Raw genomic sequence first — 15181 nt, 5'->3', positions numbered from 1 at the left:
CATAAGTTTGAAATACTTGTAACTGACTCATTAGCGACAGTCGATGAAAATTGCACTTTATACATTAATTGTTGCTGAATTTTGGCTACCTAGTAGAACAGTTGTATTGCACTTAGCCTCCTGCCCCAAAAGTATTTAATTTCAAATAGTATTTTCAATGCCTATCTACAGAGACATAGAGGAAGCTAATTTTTATTATCTATTAATCTTAAATTTCCCTATTGAATGTATTTTTCTATAAATAGATTTAGGAAAATTGTTGACTTAAGTCGACTTTTGAGACAGGATCATTTCATGTGACTCCGTGGCGCAACGGTAGCGCGTCTGACTCCAGATCAGAAGGTTGCGTGTTCAAATCACGTCGGGGTCAATTCGAGGAAAATCTTTTTTTTCGTTTTCCGTAACGAATTTTGTTGTTTGTTTGAAAATTCGTAATTCATTTACACAATTAATTTATACTTATTTTTAGTAGTATCAATTAAATTTTTCAGTTTGAAATATTATTTTGAAACAATTAAAATCGATTGTCGATTACCGCTACCATCTCTAACCAAGTGAACAGCTGGGAAGCCAGCTGTTAATGTTTTGATTTGCAATGGATTGAAAAATGCAAAGAAAACTATAAGAAAAAGGGCGAAATAATCTGAATTACAAGCCAAAGGAACCTCACAGGAAACTAACTAAATGCTAACATGACAAAGGTGCCGAAAGTAGCCCTCAATTTGAAGCAGGTAAGCGGTTAAATCTTCTGCAAGTGTAAGTAGTCACTGCCACATGTGTTGCTCCACCACAGTTTATGCTGCGCCAGGAAGTGCTGAAACTATACCGGGACATCTTCCGCACCATTCGCCAAGTGCCGGACAAACACAGCCAGGCGGAGCTGCGGGCCTGGGCGCGGCACGACTTCCAAACGAACCGCTCCCAGAGCGACGAGGTGGCCATCAAGATGCTGATGCAGCACGGCCGGCGGAGTCTGACTGAGCTGAAGACCAGCCTACAGCTGAGCGGAGTGGGCGAGCAAAAGTGAGGAAAATGCCTGTTGACTTTATTTTTGAGCTCGACAACAATACGAAAATAAATACGAGGTAAAACTAACGACTATGACAAAAGCTATCATCTTTGAGGTGCTACATCGCTGTGTATGAAAGTGAAATAGCAGTCTAGCGTCTTGAAACGGAGTTGAACTCCAGTTTCCAGTTTCTATATGAGAGGTCTGAGAAAGCTGAGCCAGGCGACTTTAAGCAGGGCTAGGCCAAAGAGCAGGGAGCCCACGCTAGTGATTATCACCGAGATGAGATCCCGCTTGGCATGCTGGTCCACTTTTCCCACCAGAAAGCTGTGTATCACGGTGCTTGTGATGTGTGCTCCATCGAAGCCAAAGCACGGAATGGCGTTGACCAGGGCCAGGCCAATGCTGAAGACAACGTTGTACTTGAGCAGCAGGAACCAGGCGTCCGGCCAGGCGGCACTCAGGAACCTATAGCGCGGCACGAAGGCTGAAATCTCCACCGTGCGAGACACATCCCACGGATGGCCCACATAAATGACCGGCGGCAGCTTTTCGCCATTTAAATTCTGACGCTTGAACGTCATTATGGCAGTTATGTTGCGCATCAACGGCCGCAGGCAGAATCCCTCCGAGCACAGGCCCGATGTGCAGTGCTCGGTGACTTCCTCCAGGGTGCGACGCACATTGAGGCAAACATGCTGGGGCAGCTCCACCGGTACATCGCCGTTTACATCCTCCACCACTTCGAAGCAGCTGACATTGGGATTCAGCTCGTCGCAGCATTGCAGTTGTCCATCGACGCTGTGGTGTGAAATGGCGCTGCTTTCGTCGTTGAGCTGAATAAAGTCCGCGCTCACGCAATAGCCAGCCCTCTTCTTCATGGAGCTGTACAGGCAGGAGTGCCAGCTTTCCTCGCTAGTAATTGGACAGCCATTGACCTGGGTGATGAGATTGTCCACTTTCAGTCCGCGATCCCCTCGCAGCGGCGACTTTCGAGTCAGCTCCGTGACGATCACATGTTCGTTGTACACAAAGAAGGGGGACATGGTGATGCCCACCGTTGAGATGAGCAGGTAGCAGACTCCGGCAAACAGAAAGTTGTGCCAGATGCCCGCGCACAATACTCGCAGCTTCTTGAACCAGCGCAGACTGTTCAGGTGGTCGTGGGAGAGCTCTGTGTAGGCCAGCGGCAGACAGAAGAAGAACTGGAAACAGTTTGGAATGTTCGAGAGTTCTTTTTGAGTGTCCACGAATGACACCTGTACCGACTACTCACCTTAATTCCGAAGCCAGTCACGGGAACATCCTCCAGCACGGCCGCCATGGCGTGACCCATTTCGTGGACCACCAGACAAAGCACAAGAGTCGTAATATAGTAGCCAATCTCCTCCAGCGGCAGGTTGACGCCGGGCAGCAGAATCTCCAGCTGCACTGGCATTGACGAGGCATATGGCGTTGCGGTGTCCGCCTCGCCGCCACTGAATATCGTAATGATGAGCAGTATGATGCCGATCGGGAGCAGCGAGAAGGTCAACAGCACGCCCACATTGAAGCTGGTGACCAGAAAGTTGCGGGTGCAACTGTTTCCGGCGGATCCCCAGCGCAGCAGCATCCGATTGAAGGCGTTCGTGTGCCAGTGCAGGCTCATAAAGTTTACAGTCAGTCCGGTGTTCTTCAGAAAAGCATCGTATGGATAGTGCATGCAGCTCTGTCAAAGATAGACCACATTCCGGTACAGAATTTCACCTCGGACTTGAGATGGCGACTTACTTTGAAAAAGCGATCGAAAAAGTATAGGACGCCGTAAAGGGACGTCACTACTACGAAGAATGTCACAGGATCCATTTTGATATCGTTTTGTGTGGGCCGGTTCCTAGAAGATCATTGAAGTGGGCTCCTGGCAGCCGGAGGCTTGCGATCCGAATAGATGCTGGCTTTACAGAGCTGCAGGTGCAATTTTAACAAATACTTAGCCCCTTATTTATTTACATATGTTCTAGCTGGAGATGGCCCGAACGTATCGATGTATCGATACAATTACTAATCAATCTTCTTTTGTTGCCGCGCACTGTTGACGCGCAAATTCAAAACCACATTCCGGAAATGAAACTAAACTGAAACATTTATTGGCGCTGTATTCCCAAACAAAAAAAACTAGAACACACCTCAGTAAATATCTCAAACAAAAATAAGATGCCAAGGCTGTCAGATGTGGATAATCGACCTGAGACTTCGAGTTGGAGAAAAAAATGGTTTACTCTCAGACTAATGACGGTGTACATTGGAAGCTTATCGACAGCGGTGGGTGTTTTGGCGGCATGCTTGTTCCTCACCGCCAAAGGCAGCCACAAAGAGAGCGTCAAGGTATTCTGGACATGTAGCTCAATTGCATATTCCGTGACATCGCTGCTGCTCATTTTTGCTGCCCTGAATGTTAGATCCCGTCAATGATTCACACAAGCCGTCAATGATTAGAAACTTGTCATTTTATTTTCGCAGAATCGTCGGTACCTGTTTGTGCCATGGGTGATATTCATCCTGATGGGCCTGGCCTCCTATACCATGGTTTTTGACTGGATATTCACATCTCTAACGGCGGCCCTCCTTCTGTCAATGGTCATCAATTTTGTTTTACTTGGAGTTGTAATTTATCAGTACAGAACGCTGAGTCGTCTCTCCAATTAAATGCATTCATACTTTTATTGTATTATTGTATATATGAAAATGTTTAGCGAGTGATGACTGTAGTACGCTCATCAGCTGCTCAGCTCCGGCAGGAGGTGGCAACAAGCGGCGAAATATGGCTAGCAAAACAAAACAAATCAAATGCATTCACTCTCTCGTGTTCTCTTTCCCTCTTTCTTCTTTCTATCTATCTCTCTCTCTCTCTTTTGTCTGAATCTCAACTCCACCTCAGTCACCGCAACTCACCACAAAATCAGGCTGTGGATGTGCACAAAGGACGTCGCAAGTTTCAAAGAGCAGCAGAACTTTCGAGGGAGCAAAAGCAACAGCAACGAACAGACGTCTCCGAGTTATAAGTTGCAAAGGACGCCTGGCTGTCGCGAAAACTAATTTGATCAGCGAACGATACAAAATACCAACGAAAGTCAACGCTCTCAGTGCTTGTGTTCTGCCAGTCGAATTTTGTAATTGCCCAAAACGGAAAAGTTAAAAGTTCCAAACTGAAATCCATGTGAAATTTCGCACGTATCGATTTGTTCCAAAAACTGCATTTTGTCAAACACACACACACACACACCTCACACTCAAAGAGTGTGCGCTTGTGGTGGTGAGCGGAAACGGAAGGAGACAGAGAGAGAGAGAGAGAGACAGAGAGCCGGAAACAGCTGCTGCGACCACAAAAAAAGTGCAAACACCAAGCAACAAGCAACAATTGAAAGATGACGCCATAGAAGTTACCTGGAAAACCCTCAGCATCCCATCTCTCAGCATCAGTGACAGACAGGCAGGCTTCCCAGCATCATCACCAGGGGATCCCCACAAAGACGAATCCACAAACGATTCTGTGCCAAACGAGACGAGGACCACGACGACAACCGCACGAACGGCGGAGGCTGAACGGCTGCTGCTGTCGGTGCAGACGGGACGACATTCAGACGAAACTGGGCCAACCGGGGAAGGCCCGCTCGCCGCTCGGTATTTGTGCACTCGGTGGGTACCACAGCAGAGACAACCCAATGCATTTGGGTGTACAACAACAACGCCCCAAGCAACACCAACAACAACGCGAGCAACAAGAGAAACATCAGAGGCGATTCAGGTTCAGTAAAGGACGCCAATGTCATCCCTACAGCGTGACTGGAATTTGCAGGTGAGTGGAAGAGCGCCCCATCCATGGAGTGTGGGCCAAGCTCAAAGCTATTGAGGTAGCCTGGCAGTGGCAGTGGCAGTGTCACTGGACGGGGATGGGGGGGCGGCGGCGGCTGAACTGCTTTGGTGAGCATGCGCCGTGGCCAGTGGCCGTAGGTAAACATTGTAACCCCCAACCAGAGCAGAGAATGGGTCAACATTACATATGGCCACATGCTGGCCGTCATCATTATCACCATCAGCAGGTCAGCAAGGTCCAGGTCCACAAGTGATCCATCTCAATCAGCACACACACACACACACACACAACCTCAATGCCAGCAAAAAGAGTCCGGCCAAGCCTTCAGCGCGATATTTAGATAGTTTCACTTGGAGCCAACGAATAGCTTTATAAATTGGATGAACATTGGAGTGGACGGACACCTTGCAGGTAACTCTTGTGCCCACTCTTGTTCGCAATTAAATGGATGTTGTGTGACGTTTGGAACTGCATTTCACCCACTCAACAAGTTGTGTGTGCGTAAGCCACCCACTGCCTTGACCGCTTATCGTGCCACGCACACACACACACACACACACACAAGCTACTATGCTGTATGCTGTATCGCTTGCATAGAAAAAGTTTTCACATTTCACTAAGCTGCTGGGCCACGAAGGCCTTGAAATGTTGCAAAATTGAAAAACGAATGGGTGTAAGCAACGCCCCCGAACCCGCACCCGCCCCCGCCTCCGTCTCCACTTGCACAATTCCACACTGGTTCCTGACAATTTAGGCCGGATTACAGCTGACAGAATGGAGCACAATGGAAGCCCCTTGGATCTGACATTCGACAAGGTCACTGGGCCTGGGGGTGGTCGGGTGGTGGGCGGCTGTTTCCTGTGTCGCTGCGATGCTGTGTGTGAGTCATACTGACTCCTTGCCCTTAGTGCGGTTAGCTGTCGTTGTTGCATGCAACGCTGAATGTTGCATGCCCATTATTTACGCAACCATTCGACATGGCTATTTTCCGCCATCGATGGCATCGCTGTGTCATGTAGTTCATTAGCGGCGACACGTTGCGAAGCCATGACAGGAGACCAAATAGAGCTTCACCTGCCACAGCCCACGCAGCTCCTTCAAAGCAGTTTGTATCGGCTTACCTGTCGGATACTTGATACGTGTTTGCCTGGCTCTCCATGTCAATTTATTTATATCTCGAGACAATGATGCGTAAGCAGTAGGTATACACAATTAATTCGTATGTACAATGAACGTTTAGGGAAGCTATCTATCAAGTTCTATGTCTTGAAGGTTAGATATGGTTAGATCTTATCACGGTGGTACGTCGCGTGGTGCCATCGATGGCTTCGATTTCCGCCACCCTCGCCTTGCACTTGACCCTGAGGAGTCGACAAACTGGCAGCTTGTTGGCAGGAGACCCGGGGAGCAGCACCCACCACGGCTGACGAATGGAAAATACCCAAACGTCATGCCAACACAGCATGCACAGTTGCAACCAACTCGGGCAACTTATTGCATCGATTTAACAAGCAACAAAAAGTACACGAAAAATAAGCAGGTAAATCTGCCCAGTCCGCGGATAATCACAATATCAAATGCAGGAGCAGTGAATCCACCACCCCAGGGAAGAGTGCGCTGCGAAGGGTGGAAAGTTAACTCAATTAAAGCAAAGCAATGAAAAGCAAAGCGAAAACCCATTGCATATATTAGGGCGCTGCAGCGATGTCGTCTGGCTTGTGGTCTAGCAGCTCGTCCGGAGTTTGCGTGTTTTCGTGGCATTTTCTTTTAGCCACGCAAATTAAACTAAATGGGGCTTCCTTTTTCCGCCTCCAGTCAATTTGTCAACAACTTTTGAATTTATGGCCATTTAACGAACTCCTTTTGTAGCCTTGAAGAAGGGCTGACAATCCAAGTAAGTCCCTCGTTCCGTAGGAGATCTGTGGATGTGTAATCTTTAATTGGAGATGGGAGCATTAATAGCACGAATAATCATTCCATAATGGTGATAGTTTGGGGCTACATTTCTGGTAGGGATTACCGTTTGTAGTTTGTAGTACCTCTAAAGTAACTCCCGCTTTCTGTTCTCTTTCGAATAGGGTTCCAGGGGATCGATTTACTGCGCGAGTGAACCGGACCCAGCTGGTGGAGTCCAGTACGAGTCGGGAGGGTTCATTCTCAACACGAAGACAGCGGCTAGCTCCGGCGTGGGACTGGGTGGAGGTGTGGGAGACGGCGGCAGCGTTGGCATCGAGTGCGGATCCCTCTTCTCGATCGTCTCAGCGCCACCCGCACCGCTGCCCACAGTGCCGGCCGTTGTGGTGCCGCTTGCCGAGCTGCATGTCAAGCAGATGGAGTCGGAGTCCCAGTGCCTGCCCTCGATGTCCCCGTCACCGGTCCGGCGACCCGCCACACTCACCCTGGACGCCCCCTGCTGCCCGCGCACCCTGCACGCCAGCCTGCTGGAGCACCAGATCTCCGAGCTGGAGGAGGACGACAACGAGAACCTGTTGACTGTCTCCAGCATCACGGCGCGGCCGTTGATAGCCAAATCGCACGAGCTGCGCAGCAGTCGCAAGACGCAGCAGCAGTACGGAAACGGAACCGGCAACGGCAACGGATCGCAGACGGCGAAGAGCAAATGCATCCGCAGGGCCAAGGAGCGGGACAGGATCGTGCAGCGACGCAGCAAGCCGCCGGCCAAGGATCGCGACTCCTCCACGACGACAACGGAAAGCGGTGGGGGCAACGTGGAGCCTCCCGACGGCGGCTATGGCTGGTTCATCGTTTTCGGGGCCTTCTCCGTGCAGTTCTGGGTGGCCGGGCTGGTCAAGTCCTACGGAGTGCTCTACGTGGAGATAATGGAGACGTTTCCCAGCTCAACGGCCACGGTGGCATCCTGGATACCGGCCATTCTCTCGGCCCTGTGCCTGGTCCTTGCACCCCTCTCGAGCGCCCTGTGCCAGCGATTCTCGTGCCGGGCCGTGGTCTTCGTGGGCGGCATCTTCTGTGCCACGGGCATGATGCTCAGCTACTTTGCCACCAGCCTGGTGCACCTGCTCTTCACCTTCGGCATTCTAACGGGTGAGTGTTGAGAACTAGGGGGGTGTCAATCCTTGCGCTTTCCTAATCTCTTCCCTCACTGCAGGCATTGGCGGAGGCCTCTCCACCACGCCGGGCATCGTCATCGTGTCCCAGTACTTTGACACGCACCGCGCCCTGGCCAATGGCATCTGTGTGTCGGGCACGGCGGCCGGCAGCTTCATCCTGCCGGTGCTCATCAAGCATCTGGTGGAGAAATGCGGCTTCCATGCCACCCTCCTCATTCTGGGCGGCTGCATGCTGCACGTCTGTGTCTCGGCGATGCTCTATCGTCCGATCAGCGCGTATGTGGACCCGGGCCAGGGCCAGGGCCAGGGCCAGGCGCCGGAGGCCACTGAGAAGCCGCTGAGCGAGGACATCAATCCGAGCACGACGGGCATCCTGACCACATCCACCTACCTGGACACCTGCGAGGTGGTGGGCGACAATGAGCTGAGCGACAAGTTCATCGAGCATTTGTTCCTCGAGGAGTCGAAGAACCACCTGAACTACTACACCAGCAAGCAGCCAGCAGCAGCAGCGGCAGCAGCAGCAGCAGCAGGTGAGTGCAATGGGAGCTCTGGGCAGCGGCCCTCACTACTGTTGCATTCGCCAGCACACGACAAGTCGGCGCAGGAGAGCGACGACGAGGTGAAGGACATCATTGGCGAGACCACCTTCATCAAGCCCATGAAGAAGGTGCGCAGCTCCGGGCTGCTGCACTCCGTCGAGGATCTGAGCACCGACTCCACCTGGGTATACCGCAAGCACTCGGGCACGGACTCGAATCGCGGCAGTCGCCGGCGTCGCAATGTCTTCGCCAACGACGAGGTCATCTCGAAGATCCAGGCCCACCTGGAGAGGCCACTGTCGCCGCCGAGCGTGGTCAGTCGCGGGCTCAGCAAGAGCATGGAGATCCCCACGCCGGTGAGCAACCTCAGCGAGCTGAAGCAGCAGCAGCAGCTGTCGGACAGCGGCATCCTTGACTCCCAGCTGATGGAGTCCCTAAATGGCGATGGTGGGCCGGAGGACGACGACGACGACGATGAAGATGATGAGGAGCAGCTGCCGCGTACCTGCTGCGAGCGCATCGAGATGTATCTGGACATCAGCCTGCTGCAGGAGCCGCGATTCATTCTGATGACCCTCTCCGTCACCCTCATGTCCGTTGGCTGTCCCTACATGCTGTACTATCTGCCCGCCCATGTCATCTCCATAGGTGACGTCTCCCCCCAGCCCCCAGTCTGCCCGTGTCCAAACAGCATTGTTGATTCTCCTCTTCCATAGGCTACAACAAGAGCGAGGCGGGCTATTTGGTGGCGATCAGCGCAGTCCTGGATCTTTGTGGGCGCCTGGGCCTCGGCTGGCTGTCGGATCTGCATCTCTTCGATCGCAAAAGGACCTACACCCTCTGGTAGGTGCTGATCTCTCACCAAAGTCTGAACTGAACTGAACTGAACTGAACTGTACACATAAACTCTCGGCTTTCAGCATTTTGGGCGCCGGCCTGGCGGTTCTCACCATTCCCTTTGCCAAGACCCTGATCCTGGTGGGTCTATCCGCCGCCGTGTACGGCCTCTGCCTGGGCAGCTGGTATGTGCTGATGCCCGTCCTCCTTGCGGACGTCTTTGGCACGGATAGGATCAGCTCCAGCTATGGGCTGGTGCGCATGTTCCAGAGCATTGGAGCCATTTCGGTGCCGCCGCTGGCTGGTCTACTGCGTGATCTGTCGGGTGACTATGAGATCTGCTTCTACTGCATGGGCTCCTGCATGGTGCTCGGCTGCACACCGCTCATCGTGTGGTCCATTCTGGAGGCGCGCAACCATCGTCTGTTCGTGCAGGGCGAGGAGGACTGCGAGGATGACTGCGAGGATGCCTAAGGGACGGGCGAGTGTGTGTTACGAATTGTGTTACGGGTTACTAATTAGTTACTAATGGCTGTCGCCCCATAAGCTAATCGTGTTTTAGTAGCCAAAACGAACAGACAGAGAGATAACCAAAACTAGTTGAGTTCCTGAGTTTCAAAGTTGCGAATGCCTCACCGATTCTAGCCACTATCCACTACCAATTACTGATTGTATTAGCCCCACAGCCCACTATCTTTACTCTATCCTCGAGCCAACACATCCCACTCCCTCTCGCACCTCTCGCATCTCTCGCATATATATTTATCTATAAAAGGATCTATGCATCCCCCCGTTGCTTGTTATATTTCAGTTGAGCACAAACCAGATCGTTTGTATGTACAATACTTATGTATATCTTGCTGCAGATGAGGCGAGTCGAGGCGAGACGAGACTTGACGAAGAGATTCAAACGAAACAAAACAAAACAAAGATTCAAACAACCTACTGAGCACCAAAACGTTGCGCAAAAAGAACTGAGTTAAAAAAAGACATGAAAAATAACTACCCGTATATAAATATATATATATAATATATAAAATATCTCCATGGACTAACCCACGTATTTCCATGCCCCGAAAATAAAAACGAATAGACAGGCAGACTATAGGGACTAGGTACGCATATAACCCATATCAGAATTGTTTCCCCGTTCGCTTCATAGACAGCGGAGGGCTATATATGTATGAACAGGTAATATGTACGAGTAGGGCAAGGGTCAATGTCTATCCTGTCATCACCACATCGCGTTGCATTAATCTAGTTGTATGTAATATAGTTGTTGTGAGACATTTACCCATAAACGGAAACTAACAAATAAACACAAAATCAAAATGGAAAAGCCTTTCAGTACCTCACCGATTCCCTGACCCGACCATGACCCCCATTGGTCGTCATTTGTTATGCAAACACACAAGTGTTGTAAGTACAAGAAACGTGATTAAAATTACGTGAACAAACACATAGGCAATTCCCCGGCTGTAGTAGGCCAGGGCAATTATCTCTAAATACCAACGAAAATGATCTATGTGGATGAATGTTGCTGTTGCTTGGACCTCAAGTGCGGCTGCATCTTGATAGCCCTCATTGAAGTGCTCATACGGGGAATAGATCGCTTTTTTGTGGACTGTAAGTAGATCGGGCGGACTGGGAGGCTTTATTCTACGGCTGCCACTCACTCCTCAGACGATACCCTACAGGGCTATGCCTCGCTCATTCTGAGTGGCGTCTATGTGCTAAGCTGCATCGTGCTCCTGCTCGGTGCCGTGATGGTGGGTAATTTAAATAGGATAGGATATAAATCACAAACTCTTGCTTTCAGTGCTGGCGTTCGTTTCTACTACCCTATCTCTTGATAGCCATTATACGTTGGTGCGCCCTGATCGGCGAGAGCTTCTACATTTATCTATACACCGAAGGCATCGTCTATGAGTATTTATATTTCGACATGTTCCAAGCCAGTAAGATGCAACGAGATTTCAATGGGATTTCTGATTTCCTAGCTTATTTTCATTTCAGTTTTAGGCTTGTACTTCTGGCTGGTGGTCTACTCTTTCTATGATCGATTGACACAGGCATCAAAGACATAGAACCCAATTCGTTTTCAACTCTGTTGAATCAAAGATAGCGCTCTGAATGCGTTAAATATATTCAAGTTTTCAAGGCCTTAGTGCGTCTGTCACAGATTTCTGTTGCCTGAGGCTTTCTCTGATTGAATCCACTCGCATTTTGTTTATCGTTCTCTTAATGGAATAATTGATGGCCCCCTCCACTCCACTCCCACTCATATTTACGTATATGGCTTGCAATGAATTAATTTCGCTAAAAATAACAATTATGGTATGGTGACAGCATTCGAAATATATTTTATCTGATCATATCCTACCCAGAATATTAATCCAGACCAGACCCAGACCCAGACCCAGACCTATCCCAACTCCTTTTTTTTCTGCTCTTTAACGTTTACAACCAACCGTATTTAATGGCAACATTCGTTTGCAATCATAAATTATGTGTATATGGGTATTTACATTTTTGGACTGGAGTTTGCGACTTATGTACGTATGACTAGAACTGCTCCAGGCCGCGCGGTGCGGGTGGGGCGCCGTACTCCTCGGCGGGCGCAGCGGGTGGACCGTATTGGGGCGCGGGCTTGGGCTGCTGCTTGTACTTGATGAAGTACACCTCGGGCTTGCTGGGTTCGGTGGGGGCCGGCGAGGGCAGGATGACGGGCAGCTGCTCCTCGGGCTTCTTTACCAGCACATACACGAGGGTCTTGTGCTCGTCCTGGACGGGTGGGGGCAGCACTTGACGCACTGGCGTGGGTGGATTGGGGGCCTTGATGAAGATGATCTTGTAGTGCTTCTTGGGCACCGCCGTCTGGATGGGGGCGGCAGCTGGATAGAACTCCGGCTCCTCTGGCGGCACATGCACGTACACGTTCTTGGTGACAATGGCCTCGGCTGCGGGGGCAGCGGGTGGCCCGTAGAAGGCAGCTGGTGGACCGTACACGGGCAATGGTTGGGCTGGCGGCGGTGGACCGTATTCCTGTTGCGGTGCTGACGGCGGCGGGGGAGGAGCTCCGTAGCGGGGCCTGGGCGGTTCCGGACGGGCAAGTGCCAGGGCCAGGCTGGCGGCCAGGCAGAGTAGGACAATCTGGGTGTTCATGCTGATCTCGTCGATGGTTTGTTCACGAATGACTCTATTGTGGCAGGTCAATCGGGCATTATATATGAGTGGCGCTTCCCCCAGATGGCGGACACCGTTTTCATAACCCCCTTGAGTCTCTTTGCATAATATTTCCGATGGCTTCCCAATCGCAGTTACGCGTCCGAACTGAATCCGCACTTGCAGCGGCGCGCGATGCATACAAATGAGCAGCAGACGATAGAGCGGGACAGGGCATCGAAGCCATCGGAGCACATTGTGCCCATTTCGTACATACATATATTTCATATATTTCGTACGAGTCGAGTATATTTCGAATTCGGATACTGAAAACGAAATTGCAAAGGCAAACACAAACACAACAGAGCGGAGGAGTAAGCACTCCAGGGAGAGTACAGGCCAGCCTGGCGCACGTTCTGCCTTTTGTCGCTTTGTTTGGTGACTCGACTCGACTCGACTCTCCGAACAGACTCTCTTGGACTTTCCGGCCTCTTTCCGATGCTATTTGCCAAAAGTATACGCATTAATTGCCGATTGCGTTGTTTACTTGTAATTTATTGTATAACACGAAACCGAAAATCCGTCTGGTAGGCCAGGGACGGTCATTGCAATCGTCATTGCTGGAGGTCTACGTTGAAATATGTACACGCCAGCCAGTACTTCTCCAGTGCAGCTAATTTTAGATATTAAAGTTCAGATGATATCGTCAAAAACTTCTGTTAATCATGGTTTCTTTTCAAATACTCGTAAAACTTCCTTCGTCATGCCTTGCCTTGCCCTTTCATTACTGTCACGTCACGTCACACAGATTGTGTAACTTTTACTCGCAAAACTTCCGAACTAAACTACATAAATCAAAGTGAGGAATTTTCTGTGCTTTTCCACAATGATTTACCTACAGAAATGTTGCTGCGTTGTGGATCTGCGCATGGGCACAATTGTATGTGGCCTCGTTCACGCCATTGCCGATCTGTTGGGCGGCTTCTTCATAATGATAACCGCAGGAACGGGTGAGTGACAGTCACATACCCACACAGGACACACCATATGTGTCAGAGGATAAGTAATCACGACTGTGACATTGCCACTACCCCAGGAACACCCGATCTGTGCCACAAGCTGACTATTTTCTTAATCCTAGTACATTTGATTAGTTGCGCTGGCTTGGTTTACGGCTCCATTAAGGTATGTTAAGACCCATCTACGCCTTATACGGATCAGATTCATCCTTCGATTTCGTTCTGCAGCTAAAGACCAAATACATGATCCTCTACATATTGATGACCATAGCCATTGTCCTATATCTGATCCCCCTGTTTGTGGCCGATGCAATACTCGCCATCTGGTACTTTGTATTGGTAACCTATTTCATAATGTTCTGTAAGTGTTCCCCAGCTGCTTTCTTTGCGTCTTTTAATTTAATCATTAATCATTCTCCTTGTACAGGGCTCTCTTTGTACTGCTGGCTGGTGGCCTACTCCTTCTATGCGGCTCTGGGCGGTACGCTATTCTTATAGACCAGATCAATCAAGGACTTATCCAGTCAATATCAAATTATTAATGTATTCTCTCATTGCTAAAATGTTCCATTTGAGCGCAATTCAAAATTGAAAATAATTATAGAAGCCTTTTCTGCCAGCATAGAATGTGTTTGTCGGTCTGCTAAGGAATTAGTTTGGCTCTTCGGTGCCTGCAAGAACTAGCTGTGATTGTAGCCGTGTGCAGTTCTTTGGCTTTTGATTCCAAGTCTGCTCTGCTTCGTCCTGCTTAGTGCTGCACACATCATATCCAGCCTTGCCTTTTCAATCAGAAAAAATAACATTTACATCACTAAAATATAAATCAACCCATAATAATCCTCAAATGCTACGATTCAAATTCTGCTGCTACTGCATTGAACTGCGCAAGGGATGCATACTCATCGCCTGCCTGGACTTTGTGATAAATGTAATCGTGGCCACCATAGGCGCACATAGTAAGTTCATTGACTGAGTCAATAGTCCCCCCCACCCACCACCCCGATTGTAACCTATCCCTCTGTTCATTGCAGGAGACTACGTCAGTAGGATCGAGCAGGCGGTGGCTATTTGCCACTGCATTGGCTGTGTCTTCCTGATCGGCGGTGCTTTGCTCGTATGTTCAGCTCTGTCATAACATTATTAGCCTTAAACCACTTCCCTGCACAGCCCACAGAAATCATCCGTTCTGCTGATCTTCTTCCTCATTACCAGCCTCACCAACTATGTCATCTTGATCGCCTACGTCATCTATATTATCTCCGAATGGCAAAAGGAGGCGGCCTTTATAGTGCCTTCCGTTCTGGGGTATACATGTGGGTTCGACTTTAGTCTCAAGCATCTGCTCCTGGCTCACACCGATCTCGCCTTTCTTTGTTCTCTTTGCAGCTATTGGCATATACTTTTGGTTCATCGTCTTCTCCCATTACAGAAACGTTAACAACGAAACCCTAACGACTGATGTCTGAGCTACAAATATTAGCACTTAAATCAAAACTGAGTAGCAATTAAAATTCCCAGTGTTTCCAAGTTTCTTACTGTAGTTAATGTTTCTGAGTTTCCTTTGGCAATCGAGTACCTTCAAGTTGTATGTATATTATTGACCCTTCAGACTCACGATAAAACGATTAAAGCCCTTGGAACGTACTCGTTGGGACTGTGTCTCAGTG

The 15181-nt window shown here is 49.7% G+C and overlaps 8 protein-coding genes and 1 non-coding gene across 12 annotated transcripts; 7 read left to right on the top strand and 2 right to left on the bottom strand.

Moving 5' to 3' along the window:
* Positions 1–298: 298 nt before the first annotated feature.
* On the top strand, positions 299–370 carry Trnaw-cca. The gene has a single exon. It is a non-coding gene; the product is annotated as a tRNA-Trp (tRNA).
* Positions 371–569: 199 nt separating this feature from the next.
* On the top strand, positions 570–1095 carry LOC111074259 (LYR motif-containing protein 2). Its single transcript, XM_022366985.2, has 2 exons — positions 570–731; positions 794–1095. The coding sequence occupies exons 1-2, from the start codon at positions 693–695 to the stop codon at positions 1025–1027; spliced, it is 273 nt and encodes a 90-aa protein (XP_022222677.1). The 5' UTR covers positions 570–692; the 3' UTR covers positions 1028–1095.
* LOC111074256 (membrane-bound transcription factor site-2 protease) lies at positions 1025–3136 on the bottom strand. The gene is made up of 3 exons (XM_022366981.2): positions 2780–3136; positions 2286–2717; positions 1025–2214 (listed from the first exon to the last, which is right to left on the bottom strand). The coding sequence occupies exons 1-3, from the start codon at positions 2852–2854 to the stop codon at positions 1201–1203; spliced, it is 1521 nt and encodes a 506-aa protein (XP_022222673.2). The 5' UTR covers positions 2855–3136; the 3' UTR covers positions 1025–1200.
* On the top strand, positions 3122–3709 carry LOC111074258. The gene is made up of 2 exons (XM_022366984.2): positions 3122–3442; positions 3509–3709. Exons 1-2 carry the CDS (start codon positions 3203–3205, stop codon positions 3692–3694), a joined length of 426 nt encoding a protein of 141 aa, XP_022222676.1. The 5' UTR covers positions 3122–3202; the 3' UTR covers positions 3695–3709.
* Positions 3710–3981: 272 nt separating this feature from the next.
* LOC111074281 lies at positions 3982–10659 on the top strand. 3 transcript variants are annotated; one of them, XM_041592911.1, is made up of 6 exons: positions 3982–4844; positions 6941–7925; positions 7990–8475; positions 8536–9141; positions 9210–9336; positions 9414–10659. In XM_041592911.1, the coding sequence occupies exons 1-6, from the start codon at positions 4812–4814 to the stop codon at positions 9802–9804; spliced, it is 2628 nt and encodes an 875-aa protein (XP_041448845.1). In that variant the 5' UTR covers positions 3982–4811; the 3' UTR covers positions 9805–10659. The 3 variants fall into 3 exon arrangements, with proteins under 3 accessions (XP_041448845.1, XP_022222702.2, XP_041448844.1); XM_022367010.2 differs by having other exon boundaries at positions 7990–8484; positions 8539–9141; XM_041592910.1 differs by having other exon boundaries at positions 7990–9141.
* Positions 10660–10800: 141 nt separating this feature from the next.
* LOC111074288 lies at positions 10801–11815 on the top strand. 2 transcript variants are annotated; one of them, XR_002607799.2, is made up of 5 exons: positions 10801–10956; positions 11014–11099; positions 11150–11288; positions 11347–11667; positions 11718–11815. XR_002607799.2 is itself a non-coding variant. In XM_022367017.2 (4 exons), the coding sequence occupies exons 1-4, from the start codon at positions 10848–10850 to the stop codon at positions 11415–11417; spliced, it is 405 nt and encodes a 134-aa protein (XP_022222709.1). In that variant the 5' UTR covers positions 10801–10847; the 3' UTR covers positions 11418–11698. The 2 variants fall into 2 exon arrangements, 1 of the variants encoding a protein (XP_022222709.1); XM_022367017.2 differs by lacking the exon at positions 11718–11815 and having other exon boundaries at positions 11347–11698.
* On the bottom strand, positions 11759–13245 carry LOC111074284 (extensin). Its single transcript, XM_022367014.2, has one exon. It carries the CDS (start codon positions 12781–12783, stop codon positions 11896–11898), a length of 888 nt encoding a protein of 295 aa, XP_022222706.2. The 5' UTR covers positions 12784–13245; the 3' UTR covers positions 11759–11895.
* Positions 13246–13273: 28 nt separating this feature from the next.
* LOC111074286 lies at positions 13274–14151 on the top strand. The gene is made up of 4 exons (XM_022367015.2): positions 13274–13505; positions 13592–13680; positions 13743–13875; positions 13942–14151. The coding sequence occupies exons 1-4, from the start codon at positions 13382–13384 to the stop codon at positions 14010–14012; spliced, it is 417 nt and encodes a 138-aa protein (XP_022222707.2). The 5' UTR covers positions 13274–13381; the 3' UTR covers positions 14013–14151.
* Positions 14152–14256: 105 nt separating this feature from the next.
* On the top strand, positions 14257–15041 carry LOC111074287. Its single transcript, XM_022367016.2, has 4 exons — positions 14257–14470; positions 14546–14628; positions 14689–14827; positions 14901–15041. The coding sequence occupies exons 1-4, from the start codon at positions 14359–14361 to the stop codon at positions 14978–14980; spliced, it is 414 nt and encodes a 137-aa protein (XP_022222708.1). The 5' UTR covers positions 14257–14358; the 3' UTR covers positions 14981–15041.
* The last annotated feature ends 140 nt before the right edge of the window (positions 15042–15181 follow it).

The sequence above is a fragment of the Drosophila obscura genome, unplaced genomic scaffold (genome assembly GCF_018151105.1).
Source record: "Drosophila obscura isolate BZ-5 IFL unplaced genomic scaffold, ASM1815110v1 contig_186, whole genome shotgun sequence".
In the NCBI taxonomy this organism is placed as follows: domain Eukaryota; kingdom Metazoa; phylum Arthropoda; class Insecta; order Diptera; family Drosophilidae; genus Drosophila; species Drosophila obscura.
This window is presented reverse-complemented; position numbering and strand designations above follow the sequence as displayed.

What these genes read in the sequence shown, in the direction of transcription:
- LOC111074259 (XM_022366985.2), top strand. Translation starts at nt 693, where the DNA reads ATGACAAAGGTGCCGAAAGTAGCCCTCAATTTGAAGCAG. An exon ending in TAGCCCTCAATTTGAAGCAG is followed by an intron (nt 732 to 793) that starts GTAAGCGGTTAA and finishes GCTCCACCACAG; the next exon opens with TTTATGCTGCGCCAGGAAGT.
- LOC111074256 (XM_022366981.2), bottom strand. Translation starts at nt 2,854, where the DNA reads ATGGATCCTGTGACATTCTTCGTAGTAGTGACGTCCCTTTACGGCGTC. An exon ending in TTTTCGATCGCTTTTTCAAA is followed by an intron (nt 2,718 to 2,779) that starts GTAAGTCGCCAT and finishes TATCTTTGACAG; the next exon opens with AGCTGCATGCACTATCCATA. An exon ending in TGACTGGCTTCGGAATTAAG is followed by an intron (nt 2,215 to 2,285) that starts GTGAGTAGTCGG and finishes AACTGTTTCCAG; the next exon opens with TTCTTCTTCTGTCTGCCGCT.
- LOC111074258 (XM_022366984.2), top strand. Translation starts at nt 3,203, where the DNA reads ATGCCAAGGCTGTCAGATGTGGATAATCGACCTGAGACTTCGAGTTGG. An exon ending in TCATTTTTGCTGCCCTGAAT is followed by an intron (nt 3,443 to 3,508) that starts GTTAGATCCCGT and finishes TTATTTTCGCAG; the next exon opens with AATCGTCGGTACCTGTTTGT.
- LOC111074281 (XM_041592910.1), top strand. Translation starts at nt 4,812, where the DNA reads ATGTCATCCCTACAGCGTGACTGGAATTTGCAG. An exon ending in AGCGTGACTGGAATTTGCAG is followed by an intron (nt 4,845 to 6,940) that starts GTGAGTGGAAGA and finishes TCTTTCGAATAG; the next exon opens with GGTTCCAGGGGATCGATTTA. An exon ending in CACCTTCGGCATTCTAACGG is followed by an intron (nt 7,926 to 7,989) that starts GTGAGTGTTGAG and finishes CCCTCACTGCAG; the next exon opens with GCATTGGCGGAGGCCTCTCC.
- LOC111074288 (XM_022367017.2), top strand. Translation starts at nt 10,848, where the DNA reads ATGATCTATGTGGATGAATGTTGCTGTTGCTTGGACCTCAAGTGCGGC. An exon ending in TCCTGCTCGGTGCCGTGATG is followed by an intron (nt 11,100 to 11,149) that starts GTGGGTAATTTA and finishes TCTTGCTTTCAG; the next exon opens with TGCTGGCGTTCGTTTCTACT. An exon ending in TTTCGACATGTTCCAAGCCA is followed by an intron (nt 11,289 to 11,346) that starts GTAAGATGCAAC and finishes TTTTCATTTCAG; the next exon opens with TTTTAGGCTTGTACTTCTGG.
- LOC111074284 (XM_022367014.2), bottom strand. Translation starts at nt 12,783, where the DNA reads ATGAAATATATGTATGTACGAAATGGGCACAATGTGCTCCGATGGCTT.
- LOC111074286 (XM_022367015.2), top strand. Translation starts at nt 13,382, where the DNA reads ATGATTTACCTACAGAAATGTTGCTGCGTTGTGGATCTGCGCATGGGC. An exon ending in AATGATAACCGCAGGAACGG is followed by an intron (nt 13,506 to 13,591) that starts GTGAGTGACAGT and finishes CCACTACCCCAG; the next exon opens with GAACACCCGATCTGTGCCAC. An exon ending in AACCTATTTCATAATGTTCT is followed by an intron (nt 13,876 to 13,941) that starts GTAAGTGTTCCC and finishes CTCCTTGTACAG; the next exon opens with GGCTCTCTTTGTACTGCTGG.
- LOC111074287 (XM_022367016.2), top strand. Translation starts at nt 14,359, where the DNA reads ATGCTACGATTCAAATTCTGCTGCTACTGCATTGAACTGCGCAAGGGA. An exon ending in TGATCGGCGGTGCTTTGCTC is followed by an intron (nt 14,629 to 14,688) that starts GTATGTTCAGCT and finishes CACAGCCCACAG; the next exon opens with AAATCATCCGTTCTGCTGAT. An exon ending in TTCCGTTCTGGGGTATACAT is followed by an intron (nt 14,828 to 14,900) that starts GTGGGTTCGACT and finishes TTCTCTTTGCAG; the next exon opens with CTATTGGCATATACTTTTGG.